General features: G+C 40.7%; 1 protein-coding gene across 2 annotated transcripts in view; it reads right to left on the reverse strand.

The window, feature by feature from the left end:
* Nucleotides 1-14,604, reverse strand: part of RORB (RAR related orphan receptor B) — a 148,521-nt gene that overhangs the window by 15,442 nt on the left and 118,475 nt on the right. For both annotated transcript variants that reach the window (XM_063320394.1, XM_063320395.1), the window contains 4 exons: nucleotides 4,918-5,039; nucleotides 3,562-3,694; nucleotides 1,634-1,741; nucleotides 414-524 (listed from right to left, as the gene is read on the reverse strand). In XM_063320394.1, the coding sequence (XP_063176464.1) occupies nucleotides 414-524; nucleotides 1,634-1,741; nucleotides 3,562-3,694; nucleotides 4,918-5,039 (474 nt within the window). The remainder of the gene's footprint in view (nucleotides 1-413; nucleotides 525-1,633; nucleotides 1,742-3,561; nucleotides 3,695-4,917; nucleotides 5,040-14,604) is intronic.

A 14,604-nucleotide genomic window follows, 5' to 3' on the forward strand; every position in this document is an offset into this window, starting at 1 on the left:
ATACAGATTTTTACTGCTCATGTTCTTACACCCACAGAAAAAAGCCCATCATAGTTAGAGACTATATAACCTGTTCAGGGCTGTGAGGTTTGAGGTCCCTGAAAATGCTCGGAGGAACATGCACCTCCTTGACTACCATGCTTCTCTGCCCATGGTCTGGAGGAACGCCAGCCTGCATGGCTTGTCCATACAATCCTGCTCCATGTCTGTACCCCCACACTCTGGATCTGTTTCCAGTACGTGTAATTCATGACAGTCTACCAAAAAGAGAGTGAGGTATATTTGGCTAATTCAGCTATTCTTCCATTGCTTACTATTGCTTAATACTGCTCAAACAGATGTTTAAGCAGGTAGAAATAGAGGTGGACAAGGATGAAAAAAAAATCATTGTGGTGTTCGGAATGAAAAACTACCTGGTGATATCAGAACAGCAGATGAAAACAAGGCAATCTCCTCCTCAGTCAGCTGTAAGGAACATAAATTCTTTGCAAAGTCAAAGGCTTCATTCACCAGATCATCAGAACCTGCAGAAAACAGAGGACAAAATCAATGCTAGAAATTCATCAGCTCTTTAACCTGCCACGAAAAGTGAGTTGTTTTGGTGTTGAAAGAAATTGTAAGTGAATGTCTGTACTTCTAAAACAAGTGCCTTTCATCAGCTATTAAAATTCTACCTACCAAGAAAATGCATCACTAAAACACCCAGTGGAGCACAAAAATTATCAAGAATTGGGGGCACAACCTGTACAAATATTGCAGAGACATCTTAGAAGAGGGTTTTCTTTTCCCAGTGTGGAAAACAATGCTATTTCTAAACATATATTGAAATTAAGAGGTATGAATGACCTGTCCTAAATAACTTTCACATATGTAATTTTATTAATCATCAGTACAAATATTAATGAAAATATCATAAAGACCAAAATAAATCAACTAATGCACATTCAATGCACATTCATAAATGCTTTAAACTTGTAAAGTAGTGTTACGTTTATCCATATGCAAATAAGAAAAAATATATACCTATATGATAAATGTATACATTTGAAGCACTTATCTTTCTTTGAGTTTGATCCTGAATAAATTTCTGATAATGTATCAGTCTCATGGATGGGCAAAAGTCATCCATTTAGCTGTTAACATTTCAGGTAGCACTCAACATCATGTTCGAGAAATGAAGCAATTGTTTCAATCTAAATGAGCTTAAAAGTTTTAGGCAAAACAGTATTTTAGGCAAGTCTTTGTCTATATTTTGTAATAGTTCATCATTTTAGTCCCATTGTTGCTGGAGCTAAAATTGCCTTCTGCGGGACACAATTAGTGGGAGTGATTTGATGTATCAAGCATAACTGAACCATGAAGATAAACTGCTTGGCTCCTGCCATAAACATACATTTTATCAAAACTTCAGATGGCAGATTAAGAAATCTATCTGAAAAACCCTCATGCTGCTCTTTTTATCACTGCTGGCAGCTAGTGGAGTCACCTTTTTTCTTTTTCGCTTCCAGACGTTTGGAGGTTTGGGGATTCAACATTTACTGGAGATTTTCATTGTGGATCACTATTTTCAGAAAGACAAATCTGTCACTATGTGGTTCAACATAATTGGTTGAAAAGAAGAAGATCAACATACCCAAGGCTTTAAACATTTGCATCCCTCCATACTTTCCTTCAAACAGAACAGTATTGTTGAGTGGGTTGAAGGCACGGCACATCCTCACCAAAACCACTTCCAGGCAGCCTATCAGACACAAAAGAGAGCAAAAGTACTGCACATTACTGCAAAACATCAGAATACAGGAAATTTCAAGAGAACATTTAGGAAGATATCAGTCATTAGAAACATCAGCAGGGATAAACACTCTTTGAAGGCATGATATGTCTCTGAACAAGAGAAAAAATATTTCTGTCTGCTTTGAGTATAGAAAGGTGTAATTTCCGTTCCAGCCTAGCCACCTTTTCTTTAAGTTGATTTTTCCCCCATTCCAGCAAATTGACAGTCTGGACTTAATCTGGATTTAGGCCTGGGGCAAATATTTTCCATTTGAAATATTTCATACTGAAAATTAGGCACTTATTGAAACTCCTTTTTAGTACCTAAACCTTTTAAATACAATAAATCAGCTTCATTCAAAGTGCATATAAATCCCAGTTTCATTTGGCTGGAGGGAGAGAACATCACAAAGTGTTTTTAGAGAGAAAATAAAAGTTAAAATACTGTCAAGAACACCCCTAAACTGGGGTTTACTTTTGTTTTCCTTGTTTTAAGCATCCCTTAACTGAAGCCAAATCTCCTGTAAGAGGAACTCTGAATTTGAGGATTCTTTTGCAGACATGCTTTTGAGTGAACAGTCCTGATTTTCTAACTCCTGCTCAGCACTAACAGTAAAACAGAAAATAAAACCTGACATATTTATACATGCTGAAGCCAAACAGAGTTGTCCGACAGTACAGTCAAATGTAACTCTATCTTTCGCTGAAGGTGCAGTTATGTTGTTTGCTTTGCCAGCCAAATTAAAGAAGTTACTTGGGGTGCACTGGCAGCTGCAGCGTTTTCAAAATTATTACGAGCTTTAAAAAAAATATTTCTCATGCTGCCACTCCATTTTTCCAGGAGGTGGCCTGTGCGTTCCTGGGGCCTCTGTATCTCTTCCCTTTGCACCTGTGCCCATGGTCTCAGTCCAGTCCCACACCGAGCCACAGCCCTGCGTACAGAGCGCTGAATCACACCAGCTTCCAGCCTTAATGAAGAGCTCTCTCTTGAAACAGGAAGCACTTCTTATGCTTTAACAAGCCGCCTCACACAGCATCCTGCCTTTTACACATGGAGGGAGCAAGAAACTGATATGACAGGGCAAATGCAGTTAATTACCAGTTGCGGTTCACTTGGTCATGCTATTTTGCCTTCCTGAGTTTGGCAATGTTACTACATAGTCACGATAAATCTTGTCATGATTCTTCCGGAGGATAGAAATTGACGAGTCCCGTGACAGGGAAGGAAACCCTTTTCCCCCTTGCCCCTGTGCACGCACGTGCACACGCCGGCACGCACAGGGAGCACGGCCGGCGCACACTGCTGTAATCCGCTGTCATTTATTCTGAAACCAACTGGCGCCAGCCGGGATTTTCCCTCCTGTGCACTGGCTGGAGGGTATTTCTGTAGTCTCATTAAAAAGATTAGAGATGACCACAGAGGCAGGCCCCGGTGAGCCTGCGTTCGTTTCACTAATGACAAGTGGGGATTTTACAGGGTGGCAGATGACTGATTCGACCAGCTCAATTCGCAGGGTCCTTCCACCACATGTCAGGTTGGAGACTGCAGTTTCTGCAATGATTGTGTGTGTGTGTGTGCTTAATAACCACAACTGACTCTAGAGGGAAGGGGATCAGAAGGCAGTAACATCATTAATGTGGAAAAATACTGAAGGGTTAACGTAGCTAATGAAACAGACTGAAATTAGGACTCCTACAAAATTAAAATGATTTGCAGAACGAGACAGCAGAGCACATTTCTAATGTGCGAGGTGCAAAACCAGTCTCAAGCCTCTGGCATTTACCCACCTGACTTAAGGAGGAGAATTTGGTCATTCTGACAGAGCTCCATGAAGCCTGTTATGCGCTTCGCAAACTCCACCACGTACTGGATAGCGTGGGTGATCTGAATGGCACACTGCTGCCACAGAGCTTCTCTGGTCTTCCGGGAAAACAGACATGGAAAAGTAAAGCAGTGAGCAAGCGGGTTCATCAGTGCATTAAGATCTTCGGGTGGCCTTGCAGAAAGGCGCACTCCTCAGATTCCACCGCCATCCCCAGGCAGCGCTAGCAGCATTTCTGCTTCTCAAGGTACCCGGTGCTTTTCATTAGAAGGGTGTTTTCACAAGCTGACTGCCCCAGTGATCTGAGCTCTGGCATTGCCTCTAGAAAGGGTGAGGATGCATTGTCCAACATCAAAATGTGATTCTAATGTCGGCTTTTGTGCAAGACAGGCAAACACTGGCACAAAGAGTGTAAACATGCCAGAGCACTCTTGAAGAAGAAGTGGCACAGTGCTATTAATTTGTCCAACAGAATATTTTTGCTAGTTTAAAACTTAAAATAATGTATAATTAAAGTATCATTGCAATGTGAGAACTGATTGCATCAACATTTTGTTTCCTTGACAATCCTTTTCCCTGCCCAAGCAAGTGTGCAAATGTAAAGGGATGCTTTTGGTTTGCATGCCGCAGCTCTGCAAGCTGTGGTGTGTATCTGTTCTTGCTAGTACTGCATGGCCCCTCGGCTTTCAAAGAACAAGCTGGAGTCTATTCTGTCTCATGGGCAACCAGCTACTGTGCCAACTGAAATCTGACTGAAGAGTCATTGCTGGTGATGCTGATGCAAGAGACACAAAGAATTCTGTTGGCTGGACTACATCTGAAGAGGTGACAGTGGGAAATAGTCTGAACTTGACCTAAGAACGCAAAGGTAGAACAAAAATGTAGTGTCACGAGATCATTTTTCCACCCAGTTTTGGACATCTTCAATTTGAGAAGTACTTTCAAGTTTGTCATTATCTATTGTCTGTAAGTGTCAGATATTTGTTATTCACATAAAAAGGGTATGTGTGTTCAAAATTATAAAGGAGAAAAGTTACGTTGTCTTATTTTCTTAAAATCCTTACGACAGAAGATCCAATCCTGATCACATTAAAGTCAACTGAATTTCTGCACAAAGTTTAGATCTGTGATAACAAGCGAAGCATGGAAAGGTGGATTCCATAATCATGCCTAAGCTTCAACATTAGCAAACATCCCAACATGCTGGAAAGCTGCTGCTTCTTTTTATGAAATGTCACTCCTCATCAGCATATCCTTGCCAAACACATTACACTCAAAAATTTCAAACCATAGGGAGCAGAAGTGTGTTACAGGATTGTACCTTGCTCTGGTAAACTTTAATTTCTTCATATGTGTGGGTCTGCCATGCTAGCTGGTGTAGTTCCTCCATTGTATATTGACATGTCTCCAAATGAGATTTAATGATATTCTGTGCAATTCGATCTGCGAAGACGAAAACAAAAAATGGCTTGCATGAAACAGTGTGCAGTGATTTGTAATAGCAAAATTTTGAAAACGTTAAAGTTGTTGGAAAATGCAGATTTAAAAAAAAAATATTTTCTTTCCAATGCTACCTTTCGTATTTTTTTTATTCCGAAGATGACTGTTGCAAAATATTTCAGTATTCAACCCAAAGCCAAACGATGTTTGATAAATAGTGGATCTGCACATGAAAATAACAATGAATCTTGTGAAACTATTCAGACTCTCATTCTGGAAGTGATTTCCCCACCCCCCCACCCCTGCATTTAAATAAGTGTCATTTGGAGACCCTGGTTACTTGATCACTTCTGTCTGCCCCAAGCCTGTGCAGCTGCCCAGCTCTGGCTGCTCAGTCCTGACATAGGCATTTGTATTACCTTGGGGTGACTCATATCGGAGAAACAGGAAACAGGTTTCTTCTCTTTTTTCTCAAGTTAGTTTTCAGATGGATCAATTTCTGATTTAGCACAAACATGGAGACTGGTGCTAACAAGGAGTGAAAGCTAGAACTATTATCCTGGGTTTTAGACGGCGAGATGGGGGAATAGATCTCACATACAGAATTAAGTTACCTGAACTTATTCTGAAATCGCAGTCTTAAAAACTACTGCGTAACACAGAATGCAGGATGCAAGAGGAAAAGGAAGTATTCAGTGCTGGCATGAGATCCCACTGAAACTAAACTTCTCAGCGAAGCGTTTTAAAGTAGATCTTTGCCCTTTAAGCCACTTGAGTGGATTAAAAAGCTTTTCACAAAAACTTCCAGCCTGAATTCATTAGCACTGGAAGTTGAAATGTCTTGATAAAACATGCTGTAGAAATCTGATGATTTCTTATTTTGCAGCTTTGAGACCTATATATCTAATGAAGCTCAGCGCTTCAGCCTGAAGACATTGCTTAAGCTGAATACCTGTTAACGGAAGAAAGTCGAAGGCACAGAACTGAACTGAAGCTCTTGTGGCAGAACTGACATTTCATGGAAAACATGTTTGTCAAAAAAGGAAAGGACATTGACAATGCATTAGCCAAGCCTGAGCATGGGAAATGGAAAGAGCTAGGAATGTCATCATTTACTCATTCACATCCTTGTGTTTTGCATACAGTGGGTGGATCTGGTGCTTGGAGTCCTAAAATAAGACTGTTTTTTTGGCCCAACGTTTGACTGAATTTAAAAACACTAGCAAGAAGAAAAGCTGAAAAATGAATGTAAACATGTATATGCTCCCTGCAATCAGTGCTATGGGAATTTTACCATTTGAAAGAGAGATGCCTGCGCTACTGTCACAGTTAATAAGCTGGGACTCAGTGGAAAGGTGCTGAAGAAACACAAAAGAGTTCCAGGTTTGTGTAGGAAAAACAAAACCTGCTCAATTCAATCTTTACAGGTATCTCTTTAAAGGTCAACACTATCTTTATGTTTCCTGATGGAACAATTGATTCAGGCATAAGGATAACTAAAAGTATATATTAGTGAGTACAGGGATCTACCCATCATTCTTTTATGGAAGGCTGGATGCAAGTCTTAACCCATGATGGTAAGCTATTGTATTTTACAGTAAAATCCTTACAGGTAAATAAGCATGTTGGAATAAAGGAATGATGAATTTATACAGATATTTTTTATTTTTTATGGATCACCAAATGTTTATTTGCATTTCTTTAACCAAGAAAAGCAAGTAAAACACACCTTTTTTAGAAAGATCAATTTTCAGATGTTTGCCCCCATATTGTTCTATTTAAAGTACAGTTTTAACAACATCGACTTTCTGGGAACATCCTCAGCTACAGTAAACCTGACTGCAGGAGTTAAGCTCAAGCTATCATAGAATCATAGAATCATAGAATCATAGAATCATAGGGTTGGAAGGGACCTCTGGAGATCATCTAGTCCAACCCCCCTGCCAGAGCAGGGTCACCTAGAGCAGGTTACACAGGAACATGTCCAGGTGGGTTTTGAATGTCTCCAGAGATGGAGACTCCACCACCTCTCTGGGCAGCCTGTTCCAGTGCTCTGCCACCCTCAGGGTAAAGAAGTTCCTCCTCATGTTTAGGTGGAACTTCCTATGTTCCAGTTTGTGCCCATTGCCTCTTGTCCTGTCCCCGGGCACCACTGAAAAGAGCCTCGCCCCATCGTCCTGACACCCACCCTTTAAGTATTTATAAGCGTTGATAAGGTCTTGTCACCTATGTTCCTGGAAGGATTTAACCACTAGACAGAACTGAGGTATGGTCAGAGGAACATTTAGGCCTTCTATCTAAAACAACAATGAAAGAAGTATGATTTCAACTTTATTACAATTCCGTAGGATGACTGGTGAAGGATTTTGCTTCCTGAATCTATTGGCTGGTCTTTTTCCCTCTTGCGCTTCCTAGCCCAGCTCTCCTAGCCTCCATGTTCGTTACAAAAGCTGGAACTATTCACAGTCTTGACATAATGAAAATGTTAACAATAAATACCTCAAATACTTTAATATTACTGCTTAGACAGATTTTGAATTAGATAAGATGACCGGATGCCAACAATCTGAAAATAAGACCTTTTAATTTCATTGACCTCAAAATAGACATGATTAGAAGTTCTACATTACTGCAAAGATCCTTAGCTCCACACCCTTTCCTACCATTTATGTATTTACCTTAGAAATGAAGACAAACTCTTCAGGGTTTTGTAGGGGTGGCATCCTGTGTTTTACGCCCCATACATCTCCTTCTTATGTACTTGGGCTTATGTTGAGCTGACATTAAAACCCATTTAGATGTGTGAAGGCCTAGGGCAATCGCAGCAAGCAGCAGCTCCGAATGCTGACATCCAAAGAGGAATCAGGTGCAAGACAGACTTGAAACCCTTGCGCCGCAGGCTAGGCAAGGCTGAGTGTGTGATGGAAAGGGTACACTGTGTCTCAGGGGAGGAGGTGACTGCTCATTCAGCAAAAGCTGCAAAGGAGGCTGCTGGCTTACACTCAACGCTGAGGTCCCTGCAAGGAGCTTTACAGAAATATAGCATGCACTGGGTGTGCAGAGCTGACACAGTGCAAAAAGTAAAAGAAGCGTAAGCTTGTCTTGGCTTCTCAGATGGTCTAGCAACAGAGGAACCAATGCAGGCAGAGCAAAGAACATCGCTCTCACAGAGTTTCAAAGATCATAGCCTTTTCTTCTGACATTTTCAGATCTTAGCATCTTTTCACTAATGAAGTTGGAACCAGTACACATCTGAGCAAAACCGGTACACATGCAGAAAAAGGTTCCTAAACCACTGGGAACTATGTACTGACATCTAATGTAAACTTGTCCTGTTACATGGCACAGGCACTGTGCTGTATGCAAAATGTGATACATTTACATGAAAGCTGGCAGCTCTGAAGCACTGTTGTCAACTCAGTTCAACAGATTAACTCTTATAGTAGAACTAGAAAGAAAGGGACAATGAGGAAAGAAAGTAAACAGCTTCATACAGCGTGAGGAGAGCTACTGCCTTGATGCAGAGCCTGTGGCCTCGATCCTATGGAGGTATCCTGCTGGGGTGATGCTCAACAGCTATGTCCCTCCTGTTCTCCAGGCTAGAAGAGTCCACCACAGTTAGTCCACGCATCAAGCCTGGACTTTTGTTCATTTTGTTTTCAAAAATCTTGAGCCAGAGATTTCAAGGGTCCCATTACACTGGAAGCTGCATGGATAAAACTATGAACCCTGTCTGAATGGGCTGCAAGGACTACAAAAGACAACTCCATTTTTGTGACCTCAATGTGAACTGCATTTCTGCTTGAAATGTTGTCAGCCTCCATTTTACATGTCATAGCAGGTTCGCAAGGCTTGCTTTATGAAAAGGAAAACAAAAGAGATGATGCTGGCTGCTCAGGTGTGAGAATCAAAGTCTGCAACATGTTATTTTACAAGCACCAACTGCTGCAACTGTTGAGTGAAAATTAATAATTCCAAGTGAAAGAATTACTGAGCCTGCATTATAGTACACCACCAGCATTATAATAGCTACGGCTACAACTGTGGGATTTGTAAAGCTTATCTGCCGTAGGATGTAAACAGAAATGTAGACTAGGTGATTCACTCCTCCCCTTTTGCCTATATACTGGGTTTATTATATTAGGGCTATATCTCCTACCATGCATCATGATCACTTGATACTACGTGATACCACGGGGAATCTGAAAGCCACAGCACATCCTGGCTGACTTCGTCTGGGAAACACGGCCCACAGAAAAAAACATGTCCCTAGGGTCTGACGCCCAGCATGCACTGTGACATGGAAGCATTTACACCAGATAACTTGGTTTTAAATTTGAAAATTTCTTCGTATTGGTATCTTGAAATTTTTCACAGAAAGCAGACATTTTTTGTACAAATGCTGTTTTAGTAAAAAAAAAAAAAAAAAAAAAAAGTCTAGGAAAAAGGATTTGCTTCCAGAGAGACAAACCAGAAACAACATACTCACTCAAGAAAACAGCCAATAGTTGTAACCAATCTGAGGTCTTGAAAAATCACAAATACTCAAGCAAGATATATCCTGGAATGACCACCTACATTTCATCTCTGTCCTACACATATCCCGCTTGTTTTCTGTAATGGCCCGTTATTCTAGCTGTAAAGTCTCTTCCATCCTCAGGGGTTACAAGGAAACCTAGATATTGTTTGTTGACGTGGTTGGGGAGCAGAAACCCGAGAGGCTGGACTGGTCTCTGTGCTCTGCACAGCAGCTTGGGTATTGCTGGTGGGGCCCTGAAAGGTCCCAGCTGGATGGGGAGGTAAATTAATAGGGATTTTGCAACACAGCAGCGTAAGACAAAAGTCAAATGCATAGTAGTACATCAAGAAGCTGAAGGATTCTCTGCCAAAAAGGTTTGTTCTCTTTCAAAGAAAAATTTGTAGGTTTCTTGAAAGAAATACTGTGTGCACGTATGTAATTTTATGGTCTGCGACATGCATCTTGTCAGACAAGATGGCCACAATGCCTATAACTAGATGGAGCAATGAAATGTAACAGGAAGATGTACGTGTACTGTGGGTGAAACAAAGGCTGTACAAGATGCAAGGGTGCATGGTAAGAGAATAAATAAACATCTATGGAATGTGCTCCGGGGCTTGTGGCTTGGTGGCTAAAAATTAGACTGTTGAGGCCAATACCTGACAGAGGCCACATCCAAATATTGATAGTAACTGTCCTGAAGCATAGCGAGGACCTCACTGGTGCTAACAGAATTAAGCTTCCAGGGAAAAGCAGCACCCGAAGGGTGAGATGTGGAATACAGGACATAGGCAAGACAGGGATGAGGAGGACCATGAGAGACCAATGCTGTTAGCAAAAGAAATGGCTTTTAAATTTGGCCTGACCTACGTGAAACTACTGAGATAACAAAAAGACTTGATTCGATGAGGATGGCTCAGTGAACAGTGAAGTAAACTATATCACAATTAGTGCAAGAAGCGCACCCTGGTTTCCTTACAGACCTGTCAAATATTTCTTGCCATTCCCTCTCTGACCTCCCATCCACCATGTTTGGCTGGGGGGAGGCACAACAAACGTGTACGAGGGGCTGGTCTGCTCAGGCCAATTGGCCAGCAGCCACCACTTTTTGGGTGAACATGGGCCTGGGTCATGGCTTCTGCCTTTCAGCAAGGTTGTCTCTCTCCTCCATCTGCTGAGTAGCCTCTTTTACAAAGTCTGTGAGAAACCAAGTGTCTGAGACTTCTGCTTCCCTTTGTTGAAGCTGGACAGTAGCTAAAGAAGTATTGGATGGTCCTGGCAGAAGGACTGGGCAGACAGCAAGACTGCAAAAGCCCTACCCCATCAGCAATGCAAGGGAAGAGCAACAGTGCACAAGCTACACAATTCTCACATAAAATTGGGACTACAGCTCACAACTTCCAGAACAGCAAATGACCTTTTCTGCTTCCAGTTTTGGCTACTCTGCTGGGCTCTTCTTTTTTTTTTTTTTTTTTTTTTTTCCTTTTCCCCTCCTTTCTTTTTTTTTTTCCCCTACTGTAACTTCTTATTTTAGATTTCAGCAGACACCTCACAAAAGGCGCTCTCCAAAGGTTATGATAGCTCAAACAGGTATTGCAGTGGCTTAGGAGCTGCTTAAATCCTAGGTACACACATAAAACCGAACATTGCAACCTAGATAGTATAGATCAGCATAGCACAGACCTGCAGGGGTGTATCATCAGCTGATGAGTCAGTCCTACCTTTTTCAGACATTTCCTTGTAATATTCGGAGATCTCAAGCTACAATATTGAGGAAAAACTCCAACTTGGGGTCAAGTACAATGCTGGTGGGGATGGGTGTAATAACTCCATGGACTGCACACAGCATTCACCAGCTGTGAATTTGGCCTGCTAAGTGGAAATTATCCACAGTACTTGGCAGTGTCTGTTTCCTACAGGCTCTTTAGTTCTTTCATTTGTCTCTCTTTTCTCAGGAGAGACTCTAGCTTTTCTCAGCATTCCCTTCTTTTGCACTGGGAGCTGAAGAACTTTGAAGTGTGCCTCCTAAAACACTGATAATCATCCTCAATTAAAATGAATAATGAATTTTTAATTTGCCACTTACCCTTAGGATCCAGTTGAGTAGCTAAGAGCTCATCTCAGCTTATATCCTAAGTTGAGCTCTCGCAGGGATCCACTTTGAATTAATGCTGCAATAACACCACAGCTTTGGCTGGTTGCTGTAAGCATGCGTATCAGTTCGTGCAACTATCAAAACTCCAGCTAGACATTCTAAACAAAATCTTTGTTCTAGGACCCAAAATAATGCCAAGCTAGTATCAGATCAACACTCTTCTGTAACCTAATGCAGGGCACTAAGACTTCAAAATGAAAAGTTTTGCAAGCTGTTTTCAATACACAGATTACCTCAAGAAATTCTTAGACAGTAGTAGAGGCAGTGATGCAGGGAATAAAGCAAAAGTATGTCTTGTGGTTGCTGTCAAACATGAATAATGGGTCCCAGTTTTTTAAAATGAACTGGCTGAAAAGTCTGAACATTTTTTGCAGAAAAGCAGGAACACTTTTTCCCAAAAGTGGTTGCAAAAAGCTCGTCTCATTTTTCTTCTGTCCCTGGCATTCTTAATGTCATAATGCACAAAAGATTTCCCTTTCAAAAAATGTTATAGACGGACTAGCAAGTTTCATAACCCTCATTTGTTTAACAAATTTGTAACACTACACAGTATGCCACCTAGGAAGACGATACGAAACATTAAAACACTCATATGAGACTAGAAATGCTTGAATTTAGCATTTTAGGTTCAGGAATAACCTTCCCTTGCATTAAAGTTATTGAATGCTTACTGTCAGGCACAGATTGCACATTGAGGCAACGTTATGTGTGTGAATTCTCTATTTCCTTTCTCTCCCTTTGAAATAAATCAGTGTTTCATCTGCCTTTCAAAAAATGCTAACAAATTACAAGAAATGACAATGCAATTGAATGAAGTCCTAATCTGGATCAAGCTAGAGGATGGACCCAGAATTCTGTTAAATCCTAGAGGATCTTTATAAATGCTTAAAGGTCTCCACTTAATAATACTTTTCCTGGGTCTCAGCCAATTTAGTAAAAAACGTATATTTTGTACTAATTAGAAATCATTTAGCTGGCAGCAAAAGCACTAACCAAGGCAATAGCTAGAGCTTACGGGACATGGACTCCACAGGCACCATATAATTACCACAAATTTATTGAGATGATCTGTTTCCTAACTTCTTCCAGCATAGCTTACACAAAGAGATCTTTATATTAAAATTGAGACTGTTCCAAAACAAGAATGTGGTTTCATTTATTACAATTAAGCAGAGATTGCTTGGAGTGGACATTGTTCACTATGAAACCTAGAAACATGCATGGAACAATAGGAATATTAAGGGTTTTAAACTAGGGTTGGAAGGGTTTGCCCTTTCATAGTCTACAAAGAACAGGGAGAGGTTAGACATACATTTTAGCACTTCTTTCACTGTCACAGGCTTACATTTAGCTTTTTATAAAGATTTTAAGCAACCTAGGTATAGAAATGTCTTCATAAGTAATGATAAAACATTCTATGATGGTTCTATTTTCCTGTAGTGTGGCAACGGAGTTGGATCAAAGTAGTGTCAGTGCATAGTGTCAGAAAGTGAAACAATTTGGTTATCACGAGCAATGCGAGAGACTTCACTGATCAAGAGAAAAAATGTCCATGCAGTCAAAAAGGAACAGAAGACAGTGCTCCATGTCTATTTATCTTGCTTTAACTATTCCAATTTGCATGTGACTTTCATCCCTGCAAGATTACTGCACTATAAAAACTGCGGTCTGGTAATGTTTCAGCATTTGTCAGAGCCCTGTGTCTCGCTGCATTGCATTTTTCCACTAAACACATCCATGATCCTCTCCTCTGTGTTTCACTCCAACTTTTTTCTTATATATTTTCACTCTTGTATAAAAGAATTGCTGCTGTTCTGTGGAATAAAGTATCAAAACTGAATAGGCTGAAGAAAAACGTCATTACCTATAGAGTTGGGAAAAACATCACAAACTGCGTAACAAACAGAATTACATTATTCTCAAGAATAAGGTGTAAAGTAGTGAAAAGCATGAAGTGAGTGATGAAATCTGCTAGAGAGAAAGCACACAGCGTGAAAAAGTGGCCTCAGGAAGTCAAACTTAGGATGTTGCATGCATACTGTGAAAGAAAAACATTCGTAAAACAAAACTTCTGTTGGCTTCCTTGCGCCTGAGGATTGAAGAATGACTGAACAGTGCTGTCCAGGATGACAAAGAAATACAGTATCAGTAGAGGTAAATATGCTTATCGTCAGTGCTGACTGCCCGTAAACAACATACACAAATGTTAAGGATAGGGAGCATTGACTCTGAGATAAATGGGTTGTTCAGATGACGAAGTAAGCAACATACCACCACTAATTCAAATCACACCAATTTTTGCAGATAGTATGTCACTTCCATATACCACAGTGAGTCCTAAATCATCACTGCCTTGCCTTCTTGATTCTCCTCTGCAGTGCTGTTTGCCTCCTCACGGGTTGTGTATGAGACACAACCCTGCAAGACCGCATCCTTCCTGTGTCCCAGCCCCTCCGTGCTCCACCACCTGCTCCGGCCTTCTCTTTTTGAGGGTTTCTTGCAGTAAGCCAGTTATCATTTCTTCTGCTACTGACATTGCTGCTCTGAAGCGTACGACCAGCAGTCAGCCAAACGGCTATTCCTACGACTGGCAGCAACAGCACGCCTCAGTAACATTAGCTTTACATTGATCTTTTTGTGTGATTTCTAATGTGACAATATTCACAGCACAGTGCTATTCCTGAGAAGACTGTCATGATATATGGTAATATATGGGATGTATGATACGGTATTTTACATATTTTGACTGCTACAAATGGTTGCTTTCTAACTGCTTTTTGGATTCTCAATAGAATGAATATATTTTGTCAAGTTTGGTTATGCAAGAAAGTATTCATATCTTTTGAGAAAAGGAGGAATTTTATATACTTGCTTTAATGGATTAGAAACGTAGC

The sequence above is a fragment of the Chroicocephalus ridibundus genome, chromosome Z, assembly GCF_963924245.1.
Source record: "Chroicocephalus ridibundus chromosome Z, bChrRid1.1, whole genome shotgun sequence".
In the NCBI taxonomy this organism is placed as follows: Eukaryota; Metazoa; Chordata; class Aves; order Charadriiformes; family Laridae; genus Chroicocephalus; species Chroicocephalus ridibundus.